Below are 17146 nucleotides of genomic sequence, written 5' to 3' on the forward strand. Positions count from 1 at the left end.
AGCTACTTTCATAGTTAAAAGTTGAGATTTGTGTTGGACTGAATTTTATTTTTGTTCGATGTGAAATGTCAATGCATTACAAAGTGTTTGCGCTTTCAGTTAATAAAGTCCTTTTTTTTTTACCGCTTGCTTTCCGACACTTTTTGTGCCTTGGAACCTGAAACGTGTGCGACTGGTTTGTTTCAGCAAATCTCCTCAGTTTATTTCTGTTAAGTCTTGGACTAATTTCAAATCAGGCACGTTCCAGTTAGTTTTACAGAAATAAAGCTGTTTATTCATAGATCTCTTTCATTCACAAACATGTTCAATATAATTTAACAACAGAGGAGTTAAAAGGCTACTTGAAAACTGGCACTATACTGAGACAGAATCGGACCGGGGGCCGTCACTGATTCTCCTCTCGTCCTCACGCTCCCCTCCATCTAGGCATCTGTGTACATCTCCTTCGCCAAAATACAAAACAACTTTGATCCTGCCAGTACATTTTGGTCATGCAAACAAAAAAGGAAAACATAGAGACACAGTACCAACTCATCACATCATTAATATGACATCGGAACCATTTACACGATAGATAAATTAGAACTGTAGCGTCACACAGCCAACGTACAGGTTAAGCTAATACTGTGCAAAGACACATGGGAGCTGTACAAAAAGTATTTTGTACTATTGTTAATCTCAATTCACAAATCTTTAAATGAACTACATGATTACATTTGAAAAATTTCACATCACATTCGATGAAACAGCAAAAATATACATCTCTCGTATCCCTGTCTTCCTCGTGTTTTTTTTTTGTGCATTTCAATGTTACATTCTGCAATAGTGTCTTTGATTTGTCTACAGTACATGAAGAGATTGTGGAAAAGAAAAAAGAAGGACAACATACATAAGATGATATAATGTCAAACTATCAGAATAATGAGCTACTTTCAAAGTGCAAAGAGAGCAGGTCGGTATGTAAAACCTGATGTCAGTATGTTACAACTGTCCATGCTTGTGTACCAGAGGAAATCTCACTGAGATAAAGGTAGAGCTCCTAATTTTTAAAGACTTTCTCTGTATTGATATAAAAGTGCAGGCACTGGAAGAAATGTAGTACATCTCTGTCTTCAAGTAAGGTCAGTGTTCATGTTATTTCATCGATGTTCACTCCTGGTCGGACTCTGCTTTACCTTAGGACAAGGTCCAGAGGACTTCGTTCAAACCTTTATAAACGTTGGCGGGTTGGGAGGCGGCGCACTCGCTCAGACTCGGCCCCATGTGGGCATGGAGAGCTTGGCACAGGTTGGCGGTAGCGGCCCTCACGCTGCCGCCCCGGCCGTGGATGGTGCCGCTGTGGGTGGAGGTGCCCAGGAGGTGCCACAGCAAGGGCAACACTTTCTGCTCCACCATCTGAGGCTTGCGAGGGTAGATCTCTCTCACAAGTTCTGTGTACGGGAAAGGACACAGTTGGATTTGGACAAATCAATTCGAACGCTTTGATCGCAACCGGCCGACGGCAGTATGGAGAATCTGAGCGTCACACGTACCAGCAACCTTTTCAATGAGGTCCACTTTTGCTTTTCCACTCAAAAACTGAGCCTTGGTGCAGAAAGGTTGAAGAAGAACTATGTTGTCTGTGATCAGAATAAAAAACATTGTCCAAATCAGAACCATTTCAACTCCATGGGGAATATCACTGAGAGTTTAAAAGCAGTACCCAGATTGGACATCAGTGCGTTGATGGCTCCGATAGCAGCAGAGTAGACGGCGTTGTTCTTGGAGTTGAGGTGATTGTCCACAATCGCTGGGATCAGGATGTTGACCACTTGGTACAGGTTGTCCTTCAACAGGTGGATGATTTTCTGTAGAGACTCCAGCGCGTACAAGTTGACCTTGCTGTTGGACTCCTGCAGTCTCCCTTTGAAGGCATCAAACACCTGAAAGGAGCCGGAGCAGCAACAGGAGAGCAAACACTCATTTCAGCTCATCCAACTTGAGAAACACGACAAAAGGCCCAAGACAAAGACACGCTGTACTGACCGGGAATATACTGCTGATGACGATGTTGGGGTTGTGTTGGCAGTCAGCCACGAGCTGGTCGATCCCCCTGATCCTCTCTCTGAAGTCCTTTGAACTCAGGAGACCTGAGATCTGCTTGATGTATTCCGTCTTGTCTGCAACACTCTGTGTCTGAGATCTACAGCTGTAATGGCTATTGGACTCCCTGTGATCATGTAAAATACATCAAACGCTTTAGTATCTCTCATGTTGCTTCAACTCGTTGTAAAGAGCTAAATCTGAAGAGTGTAGAACCGTCTTCATCCACACCCACCTTTGCGTCTGGTTGCGAGGCTCTCTGTTGAGAGACGAAGCCCTGACGGTGCCGCTGCCCGGTACGGAGCGTCTCCCTCTGGCTGACTGAGTGTCCTGAGGCATCTCACCCAGACCCTGAGAAAGCCAACAATGTCACACCAACACACAAACCACTTTCACAATAAACCTGGGGCCTCCTTTAAATAACATTGCGTAGGATCCATACTAAGAGTGTACATGCGGCCAAAAGCTTTACATTGCCTGTGCCAAAAAATATTCAGATTTGTAAAACCATGTACCTTTTATAGATCACAGTCCACCTGGAAGGTTACGCGGTTCATATCTCCCCTCAACACATTCTACCATAAATGGTCAATGCAAAGTAGCTCAGGAATATTTTGGCATCCCAATAAGCCTGCTGATCACGTTATACACTAAATCACGACTGTCACCGTGCTATCTACATGCTTACTTACTGACAATCAATCAGTTCTATCCACCACTCTATCGTTTGAAGATAAAAGTATGACATATAAACATTGTGCTGCTGATTCAGTCGTAATGTCTCACTGAAGAAACAAATCTAGAACACTGCAGCTTGACTGTTTATCATTACGTTGATCAATAAGTCTGATATGTGATGACGGTTGTGTGCATTTAAGTGATAAAATGACAATGCCTTCATAAAACTGCCAATTGGATTTTGACCTGCCACTAACTCTGGAACATGGACTCACACTAACTCTGCCCCCACTATTCACAGCTTCAGAGAAACAAATGCTGAACCTTTGTCTTGAGGGTGTAGACGGTGTCTATGACAGTCTGCAGGTCTTTGCTTGGGATGTATTTCTCCAGGATCCTTTCAAAGTTTGGGTGGGCTGACAGGGACAGGAGCATTCGACGGCCAAAGTACCTGTTGACATGAAGAAGTGTCCAAACATAAACGTCTAGATTAATACTCTTTGTTCCTTTATTCTGCACCGATCTGACATATATTAAGCACTTTGTGCTGCAGAATGTATGAAAAGTCTTACATAAATAAAGTATGATTTGATCTATTCTTTAACACTTAAAAAGGCTAAACTTTTTAGTAGTATGTGTTACAGGTCGGGAGAAATCTGTCTCTCCTTTACTTATCATACAAACTTTGATCATTTTAAAAGAGACTGTGTACCGGGCTTCCTGTGATGAGTCTTGTGCAAGTTTGATGACGGCCGGTACGATTCTGTCGGTGAGGTCTTTCCCCCCGGAGAGGAGGCGCGCAGCACCAACCTTCTCCACCAGATCAACCAGATGTTGAGCCGTGCATTTTCTCACCACCGTGTTGAGGTGACTGATAGTGGAGAAGAAACACATGTAGGAATCAAAGTGGAACGTTTAAATTGAAAAAAGTGTCTATTGTGTCCTGACCTGAGTCCCCCAGTGAGTAACGCGTTGATGCTCCGAATGGGCGTGCAGTGCTGCACCATGCAGTCCAGTGCTGCGTCCACGTCCTGCCTGATGAAGGCGTTGCTCTCTCCAGCCTTCTGCAGTAAAGCTTTGACTGTTCCTTCCAGCTCCTGATCCATCGCCCTCTGCAGGTGTGTGTACATGTCGCCCAGCGTACACACTGCAACCCTGGACACCCCTGACCGCAGGTTCTTCACCTGAATCACAACGCTCTTATTCAGTTTATTCAAATACAATCATTTAAGCACAAAAGAACAAAGATATTTACTCCACAAAAAAAAAACACACAATGATTTTCACATAATGAAAAAATATCAAGGCCCTGCAAGTGTGCAATAAAAATAATTGCTGTGGTTAATTTTTCCACTGGAGGCCAAATTATTTCAGCATGAGTAAAGGTTGTAATGCAATACCAGCATTCAAAACTGAACTGCAAGAAGCTAAACAAAGCGAGAAGCTGAGAGATCAGAGATACATAGGTTGCTACTGTATTGGCAGCAAAATACCATGAGCACCAAAGCACAGATACTGACATTAGTCTGAAGAGAGACACTGTGGCAGGAAGGATTTGAGATTTCTTCATAACCAATTATGAACAAAGTGCATTAAATGTGAGCATTGTGGTGGACTTGTATTTATTCACACTAAAACTACTGGAAAACTCTGGAGTTGTCACAATTTACACATCATAATGTTATTGATTTACCAGTCATTCTCTGGACAAATGAAATAATTACAGTGGGGTGAGGCAGGACAATAAATACACTATGTTGAACTGCTACAAAACAAGCTATATTACCTCTGGAATGAGAGACAGACAAACATCATGAAGCCGGCTCTGCAGTATGTCGCAGTGGTAGTGCGCCAGAGAGCGCAGAAATGTCAGTCCCTTGATCTTCTTCTCCCTGGATTTGATGTACAAATGGAGAACATTGCGTAACACATTTCCAAATGCACATTTAAAATCTAATTTTAGACGTGGAAAAAAAACAACAAAAGCAAAAAAAAAACATCCTCCATACATTATATAAAGCTTATTATCTGTGTGAGTGATTCTTACCAGTCATCTGAACTCAGCAGGTTGAAACTCTGCGTCAACGCCAAGTCGGGCTTTGAAATTGGACAAAGCTCTGGAGGCTCAGACGGATTCTTCTTGTGGCCCAAGGTACCATGGGACAGCTCATCTAAACCACGTGTCAGACACCACACAACACAGGGATTCAGTCTCATGGTGCATCTCTGTTGGTCTGAGAACAAGCAGTGTGTGTGTGTGTGTGTGTGTGTGTGTGTGTGTGTGCGTGTGTGTGTGTGTGTATGTGTGTGTGTGTGTCGGTGCATTAACATTAGGCTGTCAAAACAAAGCATTGTGGGACATTACCCGAAGCAAACATCTTATTCAACCATGCTCTATTGGATTTGGCAGACGAATTAATGATCCGGTATTTTGTCTAAACAAAGGCCTGTTAAAGCTCGAGTTCATCTATTTATAATGCGGCGGAATATTACAAAACAGCAAGTGGGTGTCATCATGACAGACCGAGAGGCAAAGTGACATTTTCTGAGTGCATCAAAACCAAACAATTAAGCTTCACACTCTGGGCTGTTTGTATTAAAATCGGAGTCCTGATATTTTTATTGTTTTTGTAAATCCACTGACCTGAACTGTGTGAAAGTGACGGTCTGGTTCGGCTGAGGCTCGGCGCCCTCCGGAGACGGGACGTATTCCTGGGATTCGGGGGTACCGTAGGAGGGCTGGGATGGTGGGGAGGAGTCAAGCACTTGATTGGGCTTTGGGGTGTGGGTGGACTGACGGGACTGGTGGGGCTGAGAGGGGACTCGTCGGAGAGGTCGGCTTTGGTGGATGTCAGCGCGCTGCCATTCAGATGCAGATCTGCAACAGAGTAGATCAGCTTATGGAATTTAAGAGGCAAATAATATGATTTATGAGGATAAATCGCCACTAATAATAATCAGATTAAATGTGATGGATGTTTCTATAAACATTTTTTTTGATAGAGAAGGTAAAAGCATATTATGAGAAAATGGATTAACAACATATTACCACACAGGTTTAATTACTCTTATGCCAAAAGAGAAAAGAATAGAAATTGATCCACATGTCAATCGTTCTGACTATATTTTTGAGAAGAGGTTAAAAAAAAAAAAAAAAAAAAACTTTTATCAGGGTCCAATACAGTCTTCAAGAATGAAACTCTCCAAAAATATACATTTGGAATAAACAGCGGGTTAAAGCCTGCACATCTTTCACTTGCCTTTGGGGATTATTGCAGGATTGTCGTCTGTAGGTGAATCAGACAGAATCTGTCTGACACGGTGGCGAGTCTTTTCTCGTGTGGTGTCCTGTTGGCTGAACAAGCCGTCTACTTGATCCAGGGGCTGCGGTCGTGTCCGATCTTGGCACAGCCTTGCGTTCCTTCGCCTCTCCTGCATTTGCGCAGTGAAACAGAGGTGAGATATTGTGAAAACTATACAGAAAACTAATTCACAACTTAGGAATCTGTAACTTACCTTAACCTCGTCTGTCCGCGGGCTGTCGGTGCTGCTCAGTTGACTGCCAGACAAAACATGATTGCTGATGTCTGCGGAGGCTCCAGTGGAGGGTTTGATCAACAAATCACTCGGCTCGAGTGGGGCAGAGTTCAGTCCTGCACGGCTGGAGTAAACCGCAGCACCAAACATGCCTGAAGTGGAAGTCAGCAGAAGATGTATTTGTATGAATGAAATACCATGAACGTAAACTGTACTGGTAATAAAATGTATCTAATCGTTCAAGTGAAATCAAAATGCGAATAGACCGGTAACATTCAAAACATTTGGTAAGAATTGGGCACTTGAACTTTTGTTCAGTGATGATCCTTCACATTCTGTCTGAAGGTTTGTTGCTCACAATCTTCTCTTACTGAAATAATATGCCAAGTGCTAGAAGAGTGACTGCTACACGAAACACCCCTGAGCAGCTGATTTCATTCAGGCTGACTCCACATTGATAAATGCATTTTGATGAGCATTTTTGGAGTGATTTTCACTTCGGTCAATCAAGTGAATATTTCTAAATTTAAATCAACTTAACCAGTTCAGTATGTGTTTATTTCATATCAAGCTTGAAAAGCTTATTATCAAATTGAACAAAACCAGCACATTTTGACATTGTCTCAAAAACCAAAGAAAATGTCAGTTACTCAAACAACACTGACCCTTTCCAACAACTCCTTCGGGCATATCTGTGCCTGGTGAATTCCTATTGCTGTTGTGACTCTGAGGACCTGAGGAGAAACACAGGAGGGCATAATTATACACACTATGTTTTTAGAGATATGTCCAGTACACAGTTCTTCTCTTTGTTGCTGCTGGCTGACCTTTGGCGGGCTTCAGAGCTCTGAATGATTCACGAACAGCTGGTTTGATCAGTGGAGGAGACGGTCCAGCTGCTTCATCCTCTGTTTTGATCACTCCGTTGGAGTAAGTCACTCTCTGGCCGACAACACCCACCTCTGATGACAATTCGTTTCTCTGGGACATTACTGAACAAACAAACACAACAAAGAAGATCAGATGATGCAAGGTGAGTAATGAAAAGGTGAGAATTCAGGACTATGCGCTCTCATTGACTGGGATTCTGTCGGTTTTTCTATTTGTAATCCCAAACAAAAATGTAAATAGTCCATTCTTGTAATGCAAAGGTAAACAGAGACATAAAACAGATGCCGCTGAAGCTGATTCCCACAGAAAACCCAGACGCGCAGAGGGATAATATGCAAACTTCACACAGAAAGGTAACCCAGCCTGGAAGCTTCCTTCCTCATCCTACCTTGAAGGCTGCTGATGTCCATGGACATCGAAGCCCTCAGTTTTGCAGAAGGCACTCTTGCAATGCGAGGTTTCATTCCCGAAGAGGCAGAGTTTCCAGGACTGTTGACAGGCATGACAAGTGAGAAGTTATGTCAGGAAGCTGCTTAGCACTGCTCAACACGCCCTCATGCAGCACCACATGGTAACCACAGCACAGAGCTGTCAACAGTTCTGGAGCAAAATATAACAAGCAAGGCCAAGAAGTTATTTTAAACATCTATGAGAACAAAGAACAAATTAGTCCTTTTAGGCAACTCAAGACAGCCATGGTGAGGTACAAAGGTTTTACTATTAAGTGGTGATCCTTTGTTTAAAAGTCTGAACTGTAATGGAAACTCAACATAAACAAGATCTACAATATACAGCTTAAAGACGACGCCTCACCTGCTTCTGGTTCCATTAAAGCTGGAGTTGGTGACTGAACACAGACTGGACAATCCACTCTCACTGGCTGAGCTGGTGAGCACGGGAGAGGTGTGCAGTGGTGAGTCTAGACCCAGGTCCACCCTCACAGCTGAGTCGGGGCTGTCGGGATCTGGACTGCTCAGGTTTGCCTTGGCTCTCTTCTTGGCAGCACTGTTGCGCAGTGAGCGCAGCGAGTTCAGCATCTGTGCGCAGCAACAAAAGTTGGTAAATGTTTCAGTCTGAACACCTCTGGTCATACTGTGTGCTGATCATTCAACAAAGGCTGGCTATGAGCAGTTTTGCTGACCTCCTGAATGTCCAGGGGATCATCTTCTTGAAAATCTTGAACGGCGGTAATGCTGTCAGAGTCCAGATAAAGGTTCTTTTCCACATGCTGGTTCATAGGGCTCCCTGGACCGTTGGACCTCTGGCCATTATAAGTATAAGCCTGCTCAGCTGAGGGGACGACTGGCGAGATAGAAAGGTTCGCTCTGGTGTTGCTCAGAGCTCGCCGAAATGATGACGTGGAAGAACTCACGAGAGAGGCACAGAGAGGTCTGGGAGAGTGTCTGCTAGCCAGATCTCCTGGAAAAGAAAACAAGAGATGATTCAAAAGAGGAGTCACAACAGCTTTACCTTCTGCACATAAACAAATCACACACGGACGTTTCTTTTCATGAGATTACCCTTTGCTGTGCCGGTTGTGTCACCCCAGGGGGTGATTTCGCACTGGTGAGGGCTGTTCTCTCTCTTATTGGGCCAGGTGTTGGACATGGAGAGGGGGGAGTCTGCATGGCGACGGGAGAGCGTTGGAGTCAGCATGCCCCCTGGGAGCGTAGCCAGCGGGTAGGAAGGCAGGAGGAAGGAGCCAGGTGTGGTGGGGTTTGAGGGCAGGGAGAACGTTCGCTCAACGCTTGGGTTTCTTGAAAGCACTCGTCCTTTGGGTGCTGCTGTGAGACATTGCATTCACATAAGACCCATCGATAACTACTGGTTTTTTATAGTTGAATTGCTCATCTAACGTTCAATAACACCTGAAACATATACCATATAGTTTCTAATAGAAGAGCACCACCTAATAGAAGACCACCCCACCTTTTCCAAAGATGTGGGGCATGTGAAGAAAGAACAAATCTCACTAACTGATAAAATATTATACTTTGCACTGGGTGCAAAAACAACCAATTAAATTTTTTTTCAAATATTTGTTTTTGTTTTTAATACCGCTTTGCCCTGCAGCAGGGGAAACAGTTGCCACGTCGCCCGCCCCTCGTCCCGCCGTGCCGTGCCATGCCAAATCCGCCGTTGAGTGGAAGGCGGATCGGTGGAGGGGGTCGAGTCGGCGACAATAGACGCTTGCCGAGCCCTTCTCGCGGACATTTTATTCTTAACAAATCTGTCCTCCTCATTGTGTTGCAGAAATATTTCTGTGTCAACAGTCACATGTGATTTACCAAATTTTACAAAATGTTTTAACTTGCACTCACATGTTCCCAATAGACGCGCACCTCCGAGGCTTGCAGTTGTGCACTGTGCGTCTATTGGGAACAATACGGTATGTTCAGCTTGAGATAATGAGTTCTTACCAAGATCGGAATCAGAAAAGTTCGAGGTTTTAAAAATATCAGGATCTAAGTTGAGGCTCCCACTTCTTCTAAGATGTGCTGCAGACTCCCTTCGTCTGGGTGACTGAAGTTTCTGTGGCTCAACAGAACCTAGAAAGAAATTAAAATTTTACATTTAATCACGTATTAAAAAAAGATACATTCCCATTACTATACTTAATAATTAAAACTTCCTGAAATAACTTTACCCTACATCATTCATGTAAAACATGGTTTTACAGCACGAGTAAGACCGTCCCACAGCACGTGTGGAGAATACATGAAATAGTTTGTGTGCGACCTGAGGTATAGTAGTATCGTGACAACTGCTGACGGGTCCTTTTCAAACTGACTACACAAGCAATTTGCTATAAATTCATAATAATGTGTTGTACTTCCCACTGACAATCTCCTACTTTTTCTCTTGAGGGTCAACTAGTTTTCTTACGATTATCCTTAATGTGTGGGAGACATTTCGATGAGCTGTTTCAGGAAGAAACTGGAAACCAGTTGACAAAAGTACAACAGTACAATAGATCATTTTAGTGGCTTGAGAGAAGTTTCTAGTAGTATTCATTTTGTTGACTGTTTTTTCTCTAGTAAAGTACTTATTTTAAGAGCAGCTTGTATTCAGGGTTTTGGTGACATGCAAATCATGACTCCTTTGATTTAATCCAGCTGTGTTTAATTGAGTCAAGCTTAAGTTGACATCCACAATCATGGCATTTTAAGGCACAAATAATTGCCATCCACACACACAACAGTGATTAAGGATTTAGTTGTCTTTCCCATTTTCCTTAAAACCAAAATGTGCCCGCAGCAGTATTGTTGTATTTGGCTTTGCAATTTAACCTATGACGTAAATGTCAATGGATACTCATTAAAAAACTGTCAGTCAGATATTAGTCATTAAGCACCTGAAGCTAAAGAGATTACCTGCTATTAAACCACAGTGGAAAATGAATAAACAAAGACACCATTGTTTAAAGATGAACATTGGTTGAAAACTAAGAAATTAAATACAGAAAATGTCCAATTCTCATTAGAGGTTTTGTAAAACCTTTAGTTATCTATAATGGAAAATAGTCATGTTAATCTATTGTTTGCATTGTACATTGTATAACTCGACCGAGGCCCAGATAAATAATTAAAAATCTTAATTCTATGGACTTTGTCTTAAGCCACGTGCCCATTGTTTTTGGAGATATTGATGTTCTATGGACTTTCTAGAAGTGTACAATCTTGTCAAATGGCAGAAAGTGTTGTTTAGTTGTTTGAAAAATGTGTATAAACTGTGTAATGCTATGAGGAAATTTAGATAATTTTTCTTTCATCAAGCTGTGATTATTGTGAGTGCTGTTGCACTTACTGAAACTGGGTATGTAGGCTTCTGGCTTCTTGGACAGGTAAAGGAAATCCTCATTTACCACCTGTGAATGAGAAGAAAATTATGTCTTTTAATAGCTGCACTGTAATTCCATCCTCCGAGCCTGAACAAAAGGACGTGGCAGATATCTGACCAGCTCAGACAGGACAGGCATGCCTTTGAGTGGATCTTTTGCAACTGAAAAGAGCCTTTAGGTAACGTATGTACATCAATGTCTTCTTTCTCTGTTTCATCTGTTTTGGTAAAACGTTGGCCAAATACAACTAAAAACAAGCACAGACAGAGTTTGTGTAAATCAAGTCATCTCTCTCTTTAAGATGAGGATCTGCAGCTGGATTTAATCCCCAGTGCCCACAGCCTGATCAACACATCTCATAGGGAACTCGATGTGATTGCAATTAACACCAGAGCGGTAAATAAGGCATGTTTTAGAAGCACAACCCTGTGATATGGCCAATTATGTTTCATGCCCGCTTCAGCGCGTGAGCTGGGTGGTGATGGGGTTGCTGGGAAACACACACTGCTGTAAACATAAGGTCTTTAAATGAAGGCTGAGTTAAACTTTTCACATCAAACTATGACCATGTCATGAATACACTTTATCCCAGGGAGTGGATATTACCAGAATGTAAACTGCAGTATGTATCATACAACTAAACATTGTAGGCAGTGAGTTAAAACATGGAACGGCACATGTGCATAACCCATCTTAACCAAACAATGAGGTAGGTTGACTGCACTTGTCACAGCCGTTATTTAAGAAGCAGAGTGCTCATTCTCACAGCTACAGTGGCATTGTGCAGGAGAATGAGTCATCTCCTGCATTCCCTCTTAGAATAGTGTCAGTGATAGCAGTGTGCCCCAACAGTTAATATGTGATCCTCTCTCTCTCTCTCTCATATATATATATATATATATATATATATATATATATATATATATATATATATACACACACATATACATACACACACCCACACACACACATATATATATATAAAACAATGTATAAAGAACTGAGAGCCACATGTTTCTATATTACGAAATATTTGTAAAACTGGAGACACTGATGGAAATCATACCTACAAGCAGATGGTGTGCAACACACCAGCCTCCTTCTCAGCTCCTCTCTATTCACACTGCATCATGAATGACAGATATAGATATCTCTGAGGTTTTCCCTCAAGCTGTCTCTTAAGAGCTGCAGGTTTTTTTTTCGTTTGGGTGTAATTCATTGTGTTTAAACTAATAAAAATACACAAACATGACAACAAGTTAAATATTCTGACAATGGGTTAATGAGGTAGGCAAGAAAAAAGAAGCAGGAAAAGCTAGCACTCAAAATAAAGCACTTTAGCTGCACTTGTCGACTGATTGGAAGCAAATCAACGTGACTGCTTGGCCGACAAAATGCTTCAGAGAAAATGTGAAAAGCCCAATGGTCCTAGTGAAAACTCAATATAATCACTAAACTAATGACTGATTAAGCCCTAATGGCTGAAGATTTCATTAAGTATTTTTTCTAAGTATCAAAGACAAAGAGATAAACATGCCCTTTGGAATAATTGAGTGCTCCATTAATGCCAATTCATGACAGCTAAAAAGGGCAACATTTCCATCTATCATGTTGCAGAAGGTTCCTCTGTCCAGGATGTCTTTTTTAACACAAAGAATCACACATCTAAAAGAGCAAACAAAAAAAACAACAACCTCAAACTGAAACACTGAACTGTCATATTACTGGATTATAACAAGAAATAATGGAGAATAAGGTAGCGATTGTGTGTAATGGACCTCACCTGTTCAAAGCACTTTCCGTTCGGTGTACTGCACTGCTGCTGGTCGTTCTCAGAGGACGAGAAGCTCGACATATCCCAGGGTAGTTTGTTCTTCCCTTTACCTGCACTGACAATTCTCCTTTGAAAAGGCAGGTCATCGGTGAGGGAGCCTAAGCTGCCATAACCATACAATCGGTCACAGTCTGGTTCAGTTCTGTGGCTTCTGGCGCTGCTAACACGCCCTCCGTTCATCACCCAGTCCAAATCGGCCCCAGAGCTGTTCTGAAGCCAGCACCGCTGTCCCGGCTTGGGCACGACCAAACCATACTCCACAACGCCCTCTGGGGAGAGTTTTGGAAGGATGTGTCTTGCTTGTCTTGCCTGCACAGCTGCCATCAGACCTTCTGCATCCTCGTTGAGCTCCACCATGTCCACAGCTTTTATCAGAGGCTGCTTTTTGCCTGTGTCCAGGCAGTGGTCGAAGACAGCAAACAACTCGAGGGCAGCATGGCGGACCTTTTTCTTGCTGTCTGCCAAGTATGGTGCAACCTCAAAACAAAGCTTAGGGATGTTGAAATCTTTCCTCGGATGAGCGAGCATAGCTGCCAAGATGACATTGAGGACATCTTCCCGAACCCTTGAATTCTTGTGTTTTAAGTTGCCGATTACAAGATCTAATACTTGTTGCGGGGCAACATTCTTTGTCAGCCGTTGAAACACATTCAGGTATTCATTCCTGGTGACAGTGCAAGTGTCCCCCAAAGCCTTAAGAGCCACTAAGACAATACGTTTGAAATATTTGTTTACACCCTTATCCAGCTTCTGAATTAGTAAATTCAGTACTTGCAAAGTGCCAAACATCACCTTAAAATTACTGTCATCCAGAAGTCTAGGAAGAAAATTAATGAATTCCTCAATACTGCTGGAGGGGACGGACTCAAAGTCCACTTCTGACAGGATGTGTTTGAGCTCTTCCACCCCATTTGTCCGATTCTGGTAATTCTTCAGGTCCAGAAGCTGCTGATGTAACTCCTGGGAAATCAACCCAGGTATCATTATTGATGGCCTTGATGATGAGGTCAAATTTGAGAATCCAGGGAGGCGAACACGATCCTGTGAGGACAGTAACGATCCTCCTCTTTACATCCAGCTTTCATCCTGAGCGGTGGGTCATGGTAATCCACGGTCCCGTGTGTCAATCTGTAGAACAGAAAATTGAGATTGGAAGCAGGTCTAGGTTGGAAAGCCACATAACGGTGTAGTACACGTTGACTCGCTGCTCTTTAACTGCACGGTCGATCACCATGATACGGCAGATTAGGGCGAAGCAACACAACCACTTGTGGCTTCCAGGGACGGTAGTTAGGAGCTGAGTGGATAAAATAACCCGTCCCTGCGATACATTCCGCCTGTTACTGTTAGAACGAGTTGCTACGAAGTCTTGTTACAAGCCAGCTATGTGTCACCGAGTAATACCTCCAATGGGTTTCTAATCAATCCCTGACTACATGTTACCGTTAAGTAGTTAGCCCCACAGTCTTAGCAACGCCGCTAGGCTAACTCGCTAGATTCTGCCCGTGTTAAGTGCTGTCTGACTGGGTTAGCAAAGTTAGGGGGGGAAAACCTGAGAGAAAACAGACCTTACATCTCCCTCCAGATCCTCCTCGGTACCGCAGGGAGAAACTATCAACCGTTACTCGGTCCAAACGTCGGTGTCATGCTGCGGTTATGTCCGCGCACGTCCCCGGCTCTCTTCAGCTGGTGTGTGGGGTGTTGAATGTTTAGAAGCTACGGAGGTATTCACCTCCGAGAGGAGCCCGCACACACACACACACACACACTCTCTCTCACACACACACACTCGCACACTCTAACTCATACACACCGAGGCAGCAAAATGGCGAATACATGTCGCAAACTGAGCGCTTCCATGGTGACGCGGGTTGGAGGCTCGCGCAGGCGGTTAGAGAGGCAGCGGCGAGCCGCGGCGGCGCGCGGAGGGTCCGCGAGGAGGGAGTCAAAAACAGACGCAACACAATTCACACTAAAACACCTTCAGAGCTAAAACTGAGCTGCACAGGGGCTGATACTCAGGAATAACTTAACCAAAGAAGTGAGAAAAACAATGTCTGTCTTCGTTAGTTAATTAGTAATAGTATTTAATTGACCCCCCCCCCCCCCCCCCCCCCCCCCCCCATACAGATAATTTCCCCCATTATTCCCTGAGGTAATGTCGTGATAATAAGAAGTAACTGGAGTGTGAAACTATGAACAGTTTCATGACAACTTTAGTAACATTGGAAGTGACATTTGCCTCCATAAATGTCAAAACAAACAGGATGACGAGGTCGTACTTTGTCCCCATCCCACATGTAGTTCAAATAAAATAGTGTACAAAATACTCTATTTAGGTAAGTAAGGTACTAAAGTATTATCTATTTTAAAGACCTGCATGTATAGTCATAAAATGTAGAATAACACAACTACTGTTAGATGGAAATAATCAGTCCTGCACAGTTAATTAAATTGAATGACAGAATATTAACTCAAAGGAATTTCTGTAGTTCTTAATTTTTTTTTTATTAATTAGCTGTTATTATTCATAGTCTAATTTTAGCATTTTTTATTAGGTTGATTTTAATTTGTTATTTTTTACTTGTATTTTTATGTTTGCAATTATAAACTATAAATGATGATGATATTGTAAATCTTTCAAATGGAAAGTTCAATTTCACCGTTTTATTGTTGGTGTTAGTTTAGTTTCTGACTTTTTTTAATAAAGTGTGGCTTAATTGATGTCTAATCTTGTTTGTATTCATCTCTGGAAAAGAAAATGATTTCATTGCAGGTAAAAAACAAAGGATAACCTTGGTTTACTCATTAAACAAACAATATCAACAAAAATGTAAGATTCCAACTGAGGAAAAAGTTAGGACACCCTTCCCACCAATAGTGCTACCACCTGTGGCTGAATTATAGGTCCCGTGATGACATTTTAGGGTTTTGGAGATTTAGTTTAGTATCTCATGTTCTGGGTGAATAGGGTGAACTTGCTTGGACAGCCAGACCTGGGCATGTGGCAGTTGTTTTGAATGTCTTCAACTTGTAGACTGGACAGCGGGATGCATGAGTTCATATCAAACTGATCTTTTCAAATCACTTAGCAGACTCATAAGCTGCTACAACCTTCATTCTGATTACTTCAGGCAACTCTTTGGGTCTCACAATGCTGTTCACTCTCACTGAGCACACCATTTCTGAGGTTTAAATGAGGCAAGCCTCCTTTAAAAAGTTCAGTTCCAATGCGCACAGGACGTGATGACGTAAATGTGGGGGTGTACTGATTTATTCCTTACCAGGAATTGCATCGCAAGTATTTTCTTCAATTTGAATTGTTTATTTATATTATCAAACATTTTCAGTAATGTTAAAATTGATATTAAATATCCATATGTCCAAATGTGTTTAACAACAACAACAAAAAAACAACATGTAGGCTTTTGTAGGGTATCCGAATCTTTTCACATGACTGTACGGGTAATTTGAAGACACAATTAGTCTCAGAGCATATATTTTGATTGTAGGAGAAAGCCGGAGTACCCACAGAAAATCCCACAGGGGGAACATGCAAACTCTGAAAGACCCCCCCCCAAGTTCATATTCGAACCAGGGATATCTCACTGTTTGGTGAGAGTGTTAAACACTATTACAACGAGAAGGTCACCTGGACAGTGGACAGATGTGGCAACATTTTAAAAGTTAAATGAAGTCTCTAGCTGAAAGTATGGCCAAACCTGTAGTGGTTAAAAGTTGAAGGAGTTTAAAGGTATAAGTTGAGGGTTTTTTCCATTCACTCCAATGTTAAAAACCATTTAAAAAAAATTAAAAGATATGAAGAGGTTTAAAGAGATAAAAAAAAAAGAAAAGAAAGTTAAATGTTTTAAAAGTTGAATTGTTTAAACTGATGAAAGTTTGAAACAGGTAGGCTGAAGAATTAAAGAAATTAATAAAGAAAAAAAATGCCGTGTTTACATGGGAAAAAAATTGTAGAAAAGTTTAAATATTTTGAAAAGTCTAGAAGATATTAAAAAGTTACAACATAGTAATAATATTTTTTGTTGTTGTTTTTTCAAGCTGCACATTTTGATACGTGAATGGTTCAAATTGGTTTGACTACAGGAAACGGAAGCGAGTCAAAGAAAAGGCAAATAATTCTCAGAATCAGATAAACACAATCAAATGTCCATAATTGCCTGGATGAAACTCACCCAACGTTTGTGATCTATAGGGCTAAAAAAATACTAACCTTGTTGCTTCTGTCTCAGCAGGTGTTACGTCCTTGTCGTTCTCAAAGT

The 17146-nt window shown here is 42.1% G+C and overlaps 1 protein-coding gene across 1 annotated transcript; it reads right to left on the minus strand.

The window, feature by feature from the left end:
- Nucleotides 1–44: 44 nt before the first annotated feature.
- Nucleotides 45–13983, minus strand: togaram1 (TOG array regulator of axonemal microtubules 1). The gene is made up of 22 exons (XM_080480305.1): nucleotides 12813–13983; nucleotides 10996–11056; nucleotides 9609–9737; nucleotides 8709–8972; nucleotides 8330–8607; nucleotides 8002–8225; nucleotides 7577–7677; nucleotides 7125–7289; nucleotides 6963–7031; nucleotides 6277–6449; nucleotides 6021–6192; nucleotides 5405–5638; nucleotides 4808–4931; nucleotides 4547–4652; nucleotides 3709–3944; nucleotides 3473–3631; nucleotides 3085–3211; nucleotides 2318–2433; nucleotides 2026–2209; nucleotides 1703–1922; nucleotides 1533–1619; nucleotides 45–1430 (listed from the first exon to the last, which is right to left on the minus strand). Exons 1-22 carry the CDS (start codon nucleotides 13845–13847, stop codon nucleotides 1177–1179), a joined length of 4518 nt encoding a protein of 1505 aa, XP_080336431.1. The 5' UTR covers nucleotides 13848–13983; the 3' UTR covers nucleotides 45–1176.
- Between the last annotated feature and the right edge of the window lie 3163 nt (nucleotides 13984–17146).

The sequence above is a fragment of the Lipophrys pholis genome (assembly GCF_963383615.2).
Source record: "Lipophrys pholis genome assembly, chromosome: 14".
In the NCBI taxonomy this organism is placed as follows: Eukaryota; Metazoa; Chordata; class Actinopteri; order Blenniiformes; family Blenniidae; genus Lipophrys; species Lipophrys pholis.